Here is a 16,064-nt window from a genome sequence, read left to right on the forward strand (position 1 = left end):
AACGGCCGACCCAAAACAGATTTTTTAATATATATTTTAAGCTCCTTTTGGTTAGGCAGACTCTCAATCTGATGGCAGCAAGCCTGAATAATCCGACCCGAAGAATCATAACCACCCAAAAGTAAAAACACTTATTTTTGTTAAGAAATGTTCAGATATCTCAGACGGTTTATTGACACAAACCTTGCAATCTTTACTTTTAGACATTTGTTGTAAGACCATTCCAAAACATATTCATCGGCAAAACACTCTTTAAAATATTGTACAAAAAGAAAACGATGAAAGCAGAATGAAGAAATGGAATTCAACTTAACTCTAAAGACATTTGATGTTATCATGTGTCAATGAAATCTTCCCTGCAAGTGCCCCATCAAGTTACGATTCCATTGATCATCTAGTGCCCTGGAGATGATCTGGATATTCGGGAAGTAACGTATCTGGTATTGTTGAATGGATACTTTTTGAATTTGGCTATCGTTCAGTATTTTCAACCCATGGCAATTTATTGTGTGTATGATGTTGCACACCGATGTCTCTTCCTTTGCGAATTTCATATTATATATCATTAAATTTTTACTGTTTTCGTTGTCCATGAAGGAAGCTCGACTACTTCTGGGGATGTCCTCTTGATGTTACCCTACTCAGTTCAGGCAACGGCATCCTGCACTCGTAGTCGGAGCAGTCTTCTGCAGGATTCGACGAATTTTACGCGCACTTGGATCGCTAACGGACTCGTCAATGCTGCCATTTTAACTGCGGGACTTCTTTGTAGAGCCTCAATCAAAGGACTAAAATTTCTTCTATTCGCCGAAGTTCAGTATCCTTTAAATCCTTTAATGCGAATCTTGTACAATTTCAAAAAGAAAAAGCTACTGCTTTTCGCAGTTGCGTTTTGTTGGCAGATGAAGATAAGAAAACAAATATTGTGGAAAAGAGAAAACGGCGTAAAAAATGGTTGCTGGAGGGAAAGAATATTCACGTGTATTCCAAACACGAGTTCTAAATTCTAATTCTAATTCTTCTTCTAATTCTAAAATTTAAGCAATAGACCTCTGGGTTTCGCATTGCGTTCAAACCTGATCTGCACAACGCACGACAAATCGGGGGGGCCTTTCTACCAAGCTGTAAAAGGATATTGCAAGGTGGAAGTAGTGGATAAGTAACCAAATAACTAAAACGAAAAAATATCCATTTTCATTGAACAATTGATGGTAAACAAAGGGTAGTCAATACAAAACGATTTCTTGGATATTGATTTTTATTGAGTTATTTACAAATATTTATACTCACCTATGTATATGTCTGGAATCAAATCTGCCGATATAGAAAGAATGGTCGGGTTTTGCCTGACTGCAAACACAGTTAATTTGGTAAATATACACGATAAGTATCTCAAACATCGATAAATTAAATATTTCAGCCTAAATAATTTCTTGATATATCACTTTACCTCAGGATGCAGAGATCCACCACTATTACGCTTGTCCATATTACTCAGTATGTCTCAGAAGATCAAATTGTTCATAATGCTGACCAGTGCGATATTTACTGTACAAGGATAATTAAATTTTCGCTTTTTTTATTATAACTAAACAATTTTCGTTTTTGATCAGGCATTCAACATAATTAGTGAGCCGCCATTTATTGTTTTGTTTTGTTTTAAGTATTTTTGTAATTAAGTCTATACCTGCTGCAAATAAAGCAATTTGATTATTATTACTAACGAGTAACTTGAAAAGTTTACCGAACGTGTTAGTTAAGTTGTTAGGTACCTGACCTGTCGGTTTAAATACGTTTTTAGGTGGGCCAAAAACCTTGCCGATTTGTAGGAAAATTTCTTGGAACTTCGCGTGGTTGACTAGTATGCGTCAGTGGACCTCTGTAAAAATTATTAGTTTGAGGAGTAAACTGATTTTGATCTTGCCTAATTCTAAAATTTTGGTTATGGTGATTGTTCTTTTGAAATTTTTTTGTGTGGCGAACCGGTTGTACATTTTGTGTATATCGAAAATTTTCCTCTTTAATAATTTGGATTTTCAAGTCTTATAATATATAATATTAAGTCTTATAATACTTTGCAATTGTCCTGGTAATCCTGTAATAAACGTCTTTAAACAAGTAAAGAATGCACTTAATTATTTTCATTCATAAATTTAATTGATCTTGAAATTTCTTCAAATTGAACTTAAAACTAAGAATCCTAAAATTATTTCCACCGTCCTAACCAGAAAAGAACTTTTGGGCACTAACCTTGATTTCTCTTCCTATTGGAATCTTCCTTGCGTACCGCTGCTTGCGAGGATGATTTCTTGCCTTCTTTGCCCTCAGTAGAACTAGGTTTTAGGTTTGTCAGTCTATCACTGGTTCATTTTGGAGTCGAGTCTACGGGTTGAAACCCACGTTTCGCGATCAAATCGTCCAGATGACGCGGAGGAGAATTTTCCTACAAAGTACAATGTAGACATATTTATAACGTTCTTATACGAACGTCGCGTCGCATATACTGGGAGTGCTGAAGCTAGCATTTCTTGTAGTCATCAGCATATTCTATCACAAATAATTTGTTGCATACTATACTTTTTCTACGAACAGCAACAAAAAGGCCAAATACATTTTTAAAAATCCAAGTAAACAAAAACCAAAGAAAACAGAAAAACGTGCCGGGTAGTAACTGTTCTTAGATCATCAAACTTCTTGGTTTGTTTCCTAATAAAGTCACTTTGACAAAATCGGTCGGCATATTTTGGTTAAAGCTGCATACCAACTGTAACCTTAATTTAAAAAATAATGTCAAAATTAACAAAAGGAAATTTAGCGACAAATCAATTTTTTTTATCTGTATACAAGCAAAAAGTATTGTTCGACATGTCAGCTTTTTTCCAATGACTTACATGAATTACCTATAAATAACTTTATGATCTACAATTTAGGGGGAGTTTTTTTATAAGACTTTATTTGTACTAATGTATTATATTGAATTTAATAACCTTATAACAGTAATAACAATAAAAATTGCGTAAAGAGGGAAAAGAGGTAAATCTGGTAAACTATACAGGGTGTTTCAAAAAACATGCCCAGATTTTCGGCTGCACATTCACTCATAAGTTCATATAAAAGTAGATCAGAAAAGCATAGCTTCCAAAATTACCATGGTTTTGGAAATTTAATAATCAAATACGTGCGAAAATCCTTCCTTTTCACAGAAGCCATGTTATTGTTTTTAGGAATTTATAAATGGCAAAACTCGTTCAAAATATATTATTTTATGCTGTAATAATAATTAAAAAAATAGGAAAATTTTTTTCTAGTTACATTGCTCCATTAAGTTATCGCACAAATTTGAGTGCTAAGAAGTGCCAAGCAGAGCATAGAAAACATTAGTGATTCACAACATTCTGATCAGTAGCTGTACACTGGAAATTTTTTTTTTAGTTAGAGTTATTTACAACTCTTGTGAATTCTGAATGAATCGAACTTGCTGACGATTCGCCAATCAACCTATTGGTTTCTTCAGAACTTAACTGAGTTAAGCTTCTTCCGAGCTATTGAGTTACTACTATTATGTACTAACCGAGTTAACCTCTGAAAAAGCCAACCGGGTGGTTGGCGAAACGTCAACAAGATAATAGAATAAAATAAATATTTCGGTCTAACACCTCGAAATATTGAAGCTGATTATTCACCTAATATACTTGATAATAATAGATACTAAAAGTTTAATAAACATGTAGGTAAGACATCAACAGTCAAAAAAAGTTTTAAAAAATAATTAACTTATCTAACTTAACACGTCTGCACTTGATAAGGGGTGGTGATACATCTGACCGAAACTTAGTGAAAACAAAAAGAATAAGTTCGACAATCTCAGCATTCCTATTAAATCATTGTCTACCATATTCAAGAAAAAACCTATTTAAAACTATTTCAACGACTAATGTTCAGTTAAAACCAAGATTTTGACTTTTTTGAAGAATTAAAGAGAAAAGATATTATAAAAATTATAACTTATGGATGTTGAGAACATATATTGAACATAATTGTTCATGATATAGAAATGGCAGGAATAAAGAGTAATATAAAAAAAAAATTTAAATATTGCCAGCGCAAAATTCAGAGAAGCTGGTGGTTGTGTTCTTGTATTGCCTCAGGATGTTCATTGCCGTACTTTATCAGACTGCTTAGAAAGTTATTTGATAAACTGGCCAATGTTATTCGACGTTTGCTCGCTCAACAGAATAAGTATTCATAAAGTTATAATAAAGCTTCTAAACGACACCAATTTAAAGACAAATGCCCAAGACCATTTAAAAACTTTTAAGTATATGGCAGTTGCTTTAGACAAAGTACGGTAAGTGACACGAATCAAGTCAAGGAGCATATGAAAATGGCTTTGACCCCAGCTCATTGTTTGGCAAATTTGCTTACTCTTCGTTATACAGGAAATAAACTCAGTCAAGAGCAACTAGAAACTGGCATGGAATGGTGGCTTTCTATTAAACATATAAGTACGACAGCAATGGAACTTGCTGAATAACTTCATACAGGTATTGCATCGTCAGCCAACATAGAAAGGCTCCTCTCACCATAGCAGAGTTGTAAAAATTTAAGTTTTCCAAGTTATGTTATGTTCCTATAATCCATAAATAAATAATATGTAAGATAACAAGTTTGTTTAGAATTTTTCTTCGCTATATCAAATTCATAAAGAAAATGACAAAAAAACGCTTGTCTAATTTAAGTATTTTTAACATATTTTAAACTGTTTTAAACCTAAGCATATGTTTAAGACCCTGTAATTTGTCATTTAAAAATGCACTTATTCCAGTGCATTGTTCATGCAATGCAATGTTTTTATGATAATCCGGAGATATTGCTTTTAACAGGCTCAATTTAAATTTTGTCAAAATGTAAACTAATTTCAATTTCGGAAATGCAGAAGTATGTAAGCAAAACCTACAGTCAAGTATAAACACAACCATATTTTATAGTTCAGCTTAGAGAAAAAACTTCCCATCTTCCAATGAGATGGCCAAAAATATATTCTAATATGATAAAGAAGTTTAATTAATTAAATTAATTAAAATAAAATTACATATTTATTTAATTTAATTAATTACCTATCCAACGGTGTTAGAATGGTATTTTGTATAGTTCTGCCGTAATGTATGTTTACTGGATCATAAGAAAATTTTAAATATTTTATGACTACAATAAACAATGACAAATAAACAAACATGGATAATAATAATTATGGCATAAAGATTTTTACTTACTTTTTTGTTATTGTAAAGCATTATCATTCCATGGCAACATATTGAGAGGTGCTCGCTACTCCATCGCTCCACTTCTCCTTCAGGAAGAAAACAACATTCATACAGGACCAATATTTCAAAAATAACATTAATCAAGAATCTGGGCTGTTAATCATTTATCGAAACTTCCACTAGCTAATTTATAATTTTTTTTGCAACTGTTTCAATTAAGCTCTGAAGAAGCCAACAGGATAAGCGACGAAACGTTAGCAAGTTCGATTCATCAACAACCCACACTGAAGAAATCGAGAGTATTTGTTAATAGTGTCAAGAATCTCGAGTTGTACATGGACAAAAAATTTTTCATTCACATGGGAATGGGATATGTAAAAAATCATATTAAAATTTAAAACTATTTCAGGAATTTAAGATAGCTTATTGAATGTTTGGTACTGTCTATACTAACTTATTTTAATATCGCATAGGGTGCAAATTTTAATGAATATAGAGTAAAGAAGGCGCAGAATGCTTGTGTTCAGTATGTTAAGAATCCACCATCAGGTTAAACAATTTTTCGAGCATAACTTAGCTCACCTATGTTAATAAGGGCTGTCAGTTGGATAAAATCTTAAAATCAAAAAAACTCAGTTACCTAGCAGAACTGATATTTCAAAGAAATGCGAACATTCGTTTCAGTGATGCCGCGGCCGAGACAGAGTTTTTCAAAAAATGCTTTTTATTCATCTCTGCCGTATTTTCTCTAAGATTGTACTATACAAATATTCATCGGGCAAAAGTCGTCTGAAAATTTTTGTCCGATAGATCATTGATCTCTAGTGATATGTGAAATTTATCAAATTTTTTGGTACCTTTTTATGTTATATGTTATTTTGTGGTTGTTTATAAATATTTTTAAGGTTAGGTTTTTAAAAATTTTATTTTCATTATCCACGCTCTAACGATAATTACCTAATGAAAACAAACTAAAGGTAAGATGAAATGGAAGAAAAACGTTTACTTACGTAATAAATTTTTTGATATGGCGACCATCCACATTATTTTTTTGAAACTAGTGCTGACACTGGACAACATTTGTGAGGTTACAGTGTTAAACTAGTCTCTAATATGCATTTATCCGGTGTGGTTGGCTGGAAGGGTGTTGTAAACCATAAAAAGATGTTCCGAGTTGTCCAGGGATCTGAAGGACCAATTATAAAAGTCATGTCTTTCAATCCACCTGTTCAAAATTGGCATTTCAAAATTGCGATGACAATGCATGAGCGTCGTCTAGCTTAAGCCACGTCATTGGTCCAAAGTTTAAAGAGCCCGCATCTGACCATACCGTAAGTTGATATAAAAGAGGGTCCAAAAACATTATATCAGTTAAAAGTAAAATAAATTAAATAAAAAATCCCGCTTTAATGATGTTATTTATCATTTCCAAAAACCATAATGTTCAGTGCTCTCACTTTTACGGATCTTAATATATATATATATATATATATATATATATATATATATATATATATATATATATATATATATATATATATATATATATATATATATATATATATATATATATATATATATATATATATATATATCAATGAAATTAATATTGATTTATGCAAACAAAAATCAAAAATAATGTGTTTGCCAATGATAACACAGAAGTGGATATGAAGAAAGTTATTGAAGCTTTGGGTACAGCAATGGGAAAGTACTTATCAGATTTGAGTGCATCAGTGGTTTATTGCAAATGGGCTTCATCTTAATATGTCAAAGACAGAAAAAATGGTTATTAGTCTATTAGTCTGCTCATGATTTGTTTATTTTTAAGAATTTGCTGCCTGCATCACATTTGATATTGAGCATATAAGGTTTTTGAAGTTTGCTTTGATCCCGAAACTTTCATTTAAAGGTCAAATTTTTTATTAAATATATAAAAAACACTAATGTAAACAACCCGCACCTGGACAGGATTTGTCTATTTTTAAGAAACCAATTTGCTGCCTGTATCACATTCGACGAATTGGCAACACCGTGCCACATTAATAAATTTTCAACCGACCGCCATCATTATAGAATCCACTGTTATGAGAGCAAGGTCAAAATATTTATTGACATGAAGTGTTTCTTAACCCATCAGTTAAAGTAAGTGATATACATAGAATTACATACATTCCTTGGTAATTGACGTACAATTTTACTTACATTTATTCTTTAGTAATAATCCATACAGAAACTAATTCGAATTTGCTGATCTAGCAAAATTTTTGGCCACTTGTGAATTAATTATTGCTTTATTAAAATAACACTTTTTCCAATTATTGACACACCGTGAAACAAGTCCAATTCTACTTATTTAATCCAGCCACTTGATATGGCCGTATCTAAGTCACACAAAATGGAGAATTCAAGATTTGGTTAACAGGCTTCATAAACAAAAGTTTCGTCAGAGAGTTCAGAAGACGAAGAAAATTGCATAGGCATTGGTGACAGTCGAGAGAATGCAGATATTATCTGAGAAGCAAATGATCAAATATTCTTTGACTTAGGAGAAAGCAAAAACATTTCTGTTGGTGATAATGTTTTGAGCAGATGTTATTATGGAAAAAAGAACGCTACCATTTGAAGTTGAACTAATGTATCATGCATTAAAAAAGCTGCAATGTTGGAGTACTGCCTACTCCTGAAATTTTGGAAACTAGAGAAAGACAGAAGTATGAGTTTCTGACAGTAGATGTATAGGAAGTTTAATTAGTAAACTAATTTGTTTCATACATATTTTTTAGTTTTCATGTGTCAATAAATGAAATGTAATTAATGGTTTCTATTAGAAATGATGCGTCAATAAATGGTTTTTAAAATGTTTTTTTTAATTTATTATTATATCTTTTTAACGCTATTCTGCTGTAAAATTGTAGTTAAGAAAACCTTTAGCATAACAATTCTCAGAGTTAAAAAATGTGATAAAAAAAAGTCTTATCTAAATATATCAATAATTTGTCCCTGGTCGAGTCAATAGCTACTTATGTAATATTGATATGGGGACATTCTCCAGATGCGAATACAATTTTTGCACCACAAAGAAGAGCAATAAGAATAATAGAGGTTAACATATAGAGTTGATGTAAAGAACACTTCAATAAATTGAGAATTTACAAGACCTTGCTGATACATATTGGATTGCTTAATTAAAAAAATATATAAAAGAACACAAGGCAATTTCACTCTTATATTACCCATGTTAATAAAGATATAAACCCTGAAGTTCTCAGATTCGAGAAATCTAGGTATAGCATAAATTATTTTACTCTAAAATTCTTCAATTAGCTTCCAAATAATATTAAACAAATAGATTTACAGGCTTTCAAATTAAAAATAAAAACGTTCTTAATTAAAAAATCTTGCTATTCTGTGAAAGATTCTTTTAAACAGTAAGATTAATTACATTGATTTTTAAACCATTGCATATTGATGTACCTGTTTATTTTGTGTATTGTATTGTATATTTTACGTATTTACGTATACAAATTTGAATAATGGATAATAGGATAGCTGTAATTTAATTGAATATTAGTACCTGTAATTAAACAGCAATAACAGTCTATTTTAGTTTACTAGTGTGATCTCTCATGATGACCATAGGCAATTATAAAACATTCATTTAAATATCAAAAATCATAATTTCACTTGTTCTGGGAAAACGCGAAAAGTAATTTAAAAAATATGGCGGTTAATTTTAATTAATCAAGTGATAAAAACTTAAATTTATTATTAGAACAGAACAGGATACATTTTTGGTCCCCCTTCATCAGATGGCAACTTTTTTATAATTGGGATATAAAATAGGGTCTATTGTTACACTCTACTGTAAATTTGGCTAATGTATATTAAATACTTATGTAATAAAAAAATTAATATTAGATGAAGTTGTGACAAAACTCAAATTATTTAAAAAATCTTGCAATTTAGGTACAACAACCTTATTTTGAAGTTACAATTCAAACAAATTTAAAAAAAAACTTTTAACACCTTTGAGACAACCTCAATGTTATGAAAGCAACTGTAAAAAATAAGAAGTTAAACTTTTATACAACTGTAAAAAAAGTAATTAAAAATTTATATTATATGTAAATGTTATTGAAGTTTTTCTAATATTATGATTAGTTCGGCGACAAAAGTTTGTCAAGAAATGTAAATGATTCATTTTTGCAGTTTTGTGAAGTTTTAAAATATCAAAAACGAATTTTTTCCCTATTATTTTCTTTTTTCAAAATTTCACAATAACATGCACCTTCTGGTGGTATGAAAATTTCCATGTGCCTGATAAGAACTAACAGAAACTTATTTGAAAATTTGTTTAAATGGCCTTGCAATTCCTTCTTGGTGAACGTGGTAGGAACGGCACCAAACTTGATGACACACTAATACTCTTTCAACTCGTCTTTTAAGCGCTTTATAAGATAACCAAGTTGTATGCTGTGCCAAAGTACTAAACATGAACTTAAACACAAATCCTTGATACAAATCCCAAATATCAGGTGTAAAACTTACTTTGAATGCCAAAAACTTTTACTTTAAAATTCCCTCCTAGCAGCATTATGTCACACAGCACCCAAAATATGTCATCCTTGTAACTAATTAGAAACTTCAGAAAAACAGCAACTGGAAGGTTTCTATTCATAGCGCTTTAACAACTGCTCCTTGCAGCTAAAATTGCCAAAATGTTTTGTTTTTCTAGAAAATCATGTTTTGTTCAAAATTACCCAATTTCCACAAATAGATAATAGAAAAATCCTGTTTCCAATTGCTTCAAATATACATTGGACCGAATCTATTCATGGACTAGCTGAAAAACAAGCAAACATGAAGACTTTACCGAATTTGTTTATTATAACCTGCCATAGTATAGGAGAGGGAACATGAGAATTAATCAGGTCTCTATAAAGGGATTCAGAATAGTTCCGATGCTTCACACAATCAAAAAATATGTGATTAAGGTCTCCTACTTCTCCGCATTCACATAAATTAGTTGCCTTTACGTTTATTCTGCATAGGTGTACCGGATAACAGCAGTAATTACTTCTTAATCTGCACCTTGTAGTAATTTCTGGTGAGCTTCAATCCATGAGACCAGGGTTTGACCGGAGGATTCTCGTGGAAGCTGGTATAAATCCTACCTTTGTAGGAACCCATTCTTCTCCATCTTAAAGACCAGGAAATCCATAGATTATTTTTAACAACTCTAAAAAACTCAGTAAAATGAGGAACAGGACATTCTCTCTAGCTTGGTTGGTCACCCTATCCACAATTTCATTATTTCTAATACAGGAGTGGCTAGGAGCCCAACAAAGAGAGATTCGGAACCCTTTCTGAGCCAGGACTTTCAGCCTATGTTTAACATCTAGGAATATACCACTAGATTTAGCATTGAACTTTGTAGAATTCAGACTTTGGAGGGCACTCTTAGAGTCAGAGACTATTACAGCTCTAACTAAATTATATGTATGTATCAAGTGAAGTGCAGGCTTAATTGCCACCATTTCAGCCATATAAATATTAAAAAAACGTTTCAACCCCCACCCTGACTTAATGTTAAGATGGGGGATATAAACTCCTATTCCCACCCTATCATCCCCCTCAGAGGCATCAGTAAAAACAAATGCATAATTTGAGGGCCAGTTCTGTTCACACATCTCCCGAAAAACCTGTTCATTAGGAAAACTCTTAGAAAACCCTGAATCTACAAAATGCAGAGGGAGAATCTGGGAATCAATATCAACCTGAAAACAGGGGAAAACATTATACGAGTCAATGTAACTCAGATAAGGTGAAATCAAATCAAATGCCTCAATCAAAGGGTGCACATACTTATTGCGAAAAAAATTAAAATTAAGTTGCATTCGTACATATCGTTCCTGAAGCGCATTATACAGGGGGTTATTAATGACACTATACGACTTAAGGAGAAGTTTAGATGCCAGATATGATCTTCTAACCTCCAAAATAGTTTCACACGCTTCGGCCAGAATTACATTAATAGGAGTCGATTTCATGACTCCAAGGTCAATTCTAAGTCCTTGATAGATAGAGTCCTAATTTAGCAATGACAGATAATCTAAGTGAGATCTTACAAAGGCTTTACAGAAAGAAATAAGAGTAGACGGATGCGCCCTCTACCAAGTCCTTGCTAATATTCATAATATTCATCCCAGCTGAAGCTTTCGATATCATCCTCTCTACCTGCGGAAGCCAGGATAGTTTAGAATCAAATACTACCCCGAAATAGGTGGTAAAGTTTTTCCACGGGATATTTTCCGCATTAACAGATATAAATGGAGGAGTAACCCTAACTTTTCTTTTAGAAATAATTACCGCTGCTGGCTTAGAAGGGCTAATAGATAATTCCAGGCCGTGCAGGAAGTTAGCCACATTATCTAATGCTTGCTTAAGAACTAAGCTCAAACGAGACAAGCCTCGATCTGCCCCAACAAGGGCGATATCATCGGCATATTGAAGTAAAGTAACTTCCGCAGGAATACACGGTTGATACGGTTGACATAAATGTTAAAGAGAAGGGGTGCCAGAGGCGAGCCTTGTGGGACTCCCTTAGATGTAGATCAGGGACCAACTAACGATGAAGTGGAAGCATCCCTAACCACGAGCTTTCTCTCCGATAACAACCTTTTTATTGTATCCGCGACATCTTGAGGAATTCCCATACTACTCATGGCCACATAAAGATAGTCAATATTAACATTGTCATAAGCAGACGCTATATCCAGAGTAACCAGGATACAAGGAATATTACTACTAAGATTACTCAGAATTTTACTGCTCAAGTTGGCAAGATTATCGTAAGTTAATTTACCCCGACGAAATCCGGTTTGAGAATTCGAAAGTAGCAGATAGTGCTCTAGCTCCCACTCCATTCTCCTCTTTAACATGATTTCCATAATTTTACAAATACAGGAGGCAAGATTAATCGGGCGATATGAAGGTAACATATCAGGATCTCCACCTGGTTTAATAATAGGAACCACTACTTGAGTCCTCCAACTCTCTGGAATAGGTCTAGCATTTTTAAGGACCGAATTAAAAAGGTTGACAAGATAAACGACAGCTTCGATAGGTAGGTGCTTAAGGAGCGGAAATGCAATTCCATCCATTCCAGGACAAGTGCTTTTGCGACCCTCCACTGTGGAGATAAACTCGTCCAAGGAGAACCTAGGGGAAAATTTAACCGAAAATATGGGAGGAGGGAGATTATTAGCTGGTTCAACTGGAGATGTAAGAGAGTCAAGTAACATCTGTGGGACAGTGTAATTTAGATTAAAGCGCCTATTAAGAGGATTAAGGGATCTAGCAAAGATCTTGACCGTTTTTCAAACTTCGGAAACTCTATTAAAGGGAGACAAGCTTTCGCAAAATTTTACTAAACTACTTTTTCTTTTAGCTCTAAGAGTCCTTCTGCAAAGAGCATAATTCTTTTTCACATTAATAAAGTTCTCATCAGAGGGATTATTTTTATATCCCCTAAAAGTCTCCCTCTTAAGACGGATCACCCGAGAGCACTCTTCATCCCACCAGTGTAACCCAAACTTGTGATTCCCCTTTCTGCTCGGAATAGCTTTCCTAGCCGACTGCAACAGAAGAAGCGATATTGTAGAAAATACTAGCCTCGAGAATAAGACCCAATCTGCTTTATTAAAATTACAGTTGCCGGTCGCAGACGACTTTAACGACTTATCAGGTTCCATTATATCACCTAACTGACAGAGGATAGGAAAGTGATCACTGAAACCTCTCCCACCCAAAACCTGGAAATCAAAATCGGGAACAATTTGATAGGAGCAGAACACAATATCTGGAACAGAATGTGTATCATTTCTGGTAAATCTAGTTGCATTACCGTCGTTTAAAATTAGCAGCCCATTATCTTGAATGAAATCTAGGATAACCTTACCACTTTCAATTCCCACCCTACTCGCTATTCTTGAACCCCAAGCCAAATTATGAGCATTAAAGTCCCCAATAAACACCACTGGACTTCCATTACTCAACTCCAAAAGTTGGTCCAGAATGCTTCTAGAAACACGTAAATCTGGAGGGTTATATACCGCAACTAATGTAAAACTATTTACTGTAATTCCAATTACTTGACACCTCTGAACTCTTTGGATCGCTGAAACGTCTAATACGCCATACTTAATCCCATACCTAACAAATACTATAATACCGCCATAGCAGTCTGGACGATCCTCCCTAACAAAGGAGAATCCCGGAAGACTAATTTTAATATGAGGTAGAAGAAAGGATTCATTAATTATAACTATATGAGGAGAGAAGTCCCTTATAAGCCGAATTAAACTATCTTTATTACGCCTAAAACTACATATATTCCAATGAAGTATCTTCATAAAAGTAAAAAATAAACTAGTTAAGAAACAGAAATTTAACCTTAGAGGTCAGGGTTTATAGAAGGGAACCCCCTCTCTCTCGCGGAAATCACATATAGAAGGTTTTCTATTTTATTAAAAGATTCATGACTTGAATATCCAGAAATAACATTTGTTTTAAATCTTGGAACTGACACCAAAAATCTTCCCAAGAGACCGCTCGGGAAGTATCCATTTCTGAATCAGAGGAAGACTCCCGAAGAGGGGGAACGCTTGCCTGCATCGGGGACAGTTTGGGGAAGTTTTCGGAAATTCTGTTAAAATTTACATTTCTCGAGACAGGAGGGAAAAGTTTCTCAGCTTCAAAGAATGACAAATTGTACCAAGCCATGGCTTCGTTGATCTTAGGCTGCTTGATGGAAACCACTACAATGGATACATATCGGTTTAGGGGGTACCTCAGATTCCAACCTAACACAAATATGGTCAGGATTGAGGTGATCATCAGGGCATTTTTCTCTTTTAAGAAATTGACTCTTTCTCACACATAAATACAGGGTGCAAAAACTACATCGGCCCTTACGCTTACATTGGTTTTTCCAATGCCCGAAACGGCAGCAATTGATACACATCATTACAAGGCTGATGTATTTATCAACAACCCGTTCATTTTTAAAAATTATAATTGATTCAGGCAAAGTCTTACCTTCAAAAGTCACTAGATAATTCTTAGCTGGAACAGATTTGAAAACAACTGACCCATCCAAAGCCTGCATTCTAATCCTTTTGGTCAATCTTCTTACGTTGATGATTTTTATTTTTTTCAAGGTACCTTCTTTCTTTACACAAGCCTCTGCCTCAGAATAGAAATTGTCCGCATTTATTATGTCCCCTAAATCCCAGATAAGGCCCCTGCACGTAACTAGCCTTTGAGGGATGTATTTCTTGTAGCCATGTTCTGTTGAATAGATAGAGTTATTTAGGAATTTGTTTGCACAATCAGCATTATTAAATTCAATACCGATCTTGTTGATACCCTTTTTTGTGATTCTTACTATACTGTGCACTTTATTTTGATGAAAATGTTTCCCCATATTCATGGGATGAATATTCCCCACTTTATCCTCCATTACTTCCATCACCACCATGAATGGTCCCTGATCCGTTAACGCGTAGGAAACTTTTCTATTAACTGTTCTTCGTACATTAACCATTAGTTTCGCCACTTCTACCGTCATCTCTGGGTCATCCAAAAATTGATTTTTAATCATTTGAAGCTCTTCTGAAAGCGTCTTTAGTTCTTCCAGTGTTGGAACATCAAAATATTGAACGCGAGAAATGTTCTGTGCTACTCTCATAGAGGATGGAGATAGGAGAGGAGACAAGCACTTGGAAGCTGAACAAGCAGGCGACACACCGATACTAATTCCGGTAGACGTGCTAGGGGGCTCCGAACCCCCTGTGGAGTCGCCCATGTCGGGCGAGGCAAGCAGATCTCACTATCTACCTTACGTACACAATATCTAACTTAAAATTAGATGGTCAAACCGATAGATGAAGATAGATTTTCAATAAAGAATTCACTGATAACCTCGCTCAACCTTCCCCTTCGAGTTTACCAGAGAAAAATAACATCAAAGAATGTTTTCAAATAAAACGCCACTGGCTACGACAAAACTTAGATCAGTGGCCGTTGGTGTGTCATACAGGGTTCTTTAGACCATTTGTATTAGTTTAGTGACCAAGTAATAGATGGCGCTTCCCATGAAGCGACCTTGCCCCCCCCAACGACGTCACATCCGCCAAGAAAACAAGATCACGATTTCGGAGCACGCCAGAAATGAGTAGTAATATTTAAGTTGTTGTACACTATAATTAATAAATACCACTTTAATTAAAAAAAAAACTACGGTAAAAATTGTAGGTACGGGAGATGTGTTATACAGGGTTCTTTAGACCAGAAATGAGTAGTGTTTTAGTTGTTGTACACTATAATTAATAAAATAAAACAATTGTTACATTGATCGCAGTATGGCAATATTCCCGTTAGGCCATTCATCTCGGGCTACTTTCGCGTAGACTGGCGCGAGAGTTCGTAATCCGTAGGTTTGCCTTACCTTTGTAAATAATCTTTTAACAAGTACTTAAACAACTATGTCCTTAACCGCCGACGCAATATTACTTATAAAAACAGGATTTTAGTTAACTGGCAAATTTTGGCCAGTTATTAAGATAATCAGTCGATTATTAGCATAAAAAGTGAGGTTGAGTTGTTGAGGTGGCGGTTTGCTTTAAAAAAATAGAAAAATGTAATTGGGATTTGTTAAAATGGACTGTTCTAGTTTCAATTTTAAACTAATTTTTGAGTGGCGCCAGCTAGCGTGCGCACGTGTAAATCTTTATT

At 33.9% G+C, this 16,064-nt stretch overlaps 1 protein-coding gene across 12 annotated transcripts; it reads right to left on the reverse strand.

Moving 5' to 3' along the window:
• Positions 1 to 373: 373 nt before the first annotated feature.
• Positions 374 to 15,283, reverse strand: LOC132708826 (uncharacterized). Of its 12 annotated transcripts, none has more exons than XM_060681436.1 (10): positions 14,682 to 15,283; positions 10,028 to 14,618; positions 9,816 to 9,971; positions 6,275 to 6,450; positions 5,274 to 5,350; positions 2,251 to 2,443; positions 1,745 to 1,879; positions 1,451 to 1,690; positions 1,291 to 1,350; positions 375 to 1,171 (listed from the first exon to the last, which is right to left on the reverse strand). In XM_060681436.1, exon 2 carries the CDS (start codon positions 13,679 to 13,681, stop codon positions 12,647 to 12,649), a length of 1,035 nt encoding a protein of 344 aa, XP_060537419.1. In that variant the 5' UTR covers positions 13,682 to 14,618; positions 14,682 to 15,283; the 3' UTR covers positions 375 to 1,171; positions 1,291 to 1,350; positions 1,451 to 1,690; positions 1,745 to 1,879; positions 2,251 to 2,443; positions 5,274 to 5,350; positions 6,275 to 6,450; positions 9,816 to 9,971; positions 10,028 to 12,646. The 12 variants fall into 11 exon arrangements, 9 of the variants coding, with proteins under 9 accessions (XP_060537416.1, XP_060537417.1, XP_060537412.1 ...); XM_060681433.1 differs by having other exon boundaries at positions 374 to 1,171; positions 10,028 to 10,110; positions 10,345 to 15,283; XM_060681437.1 differs by having other exon boundaries at positions 14,716 to 15,283.
• Positions 15,284 to 16,064: the final 781 nt, after the last annotated feature.

The sequence above is a fragment of the Cylas formicarius genome, unplaced genomic scaffold (genome assembly GCF_029955315.1).
Source record: "Cylas formicarius isolate icCylForm1 unplaced genomic scaffold, icCylForm1.1 PGA_scaffold_12__32_contigs__length_19106922, whole genome shotgun sequence".
Lineage (NCBI taxonomy): Eukaryota > Metazoa > Arthropoda > Insecta > Coleoptera > Brentidae > Cylas > Cylas formicarius.

Excerpts from the sequence above, each read along its gene's own strand:
- LOC132708826 (XM_060681433.1), bottom strand. The coding sequence starts at position 15,135 with ATGGGCGACTCCACAGGGGGTTCGGAGCCCCCTAGCACGTCTACCGGA.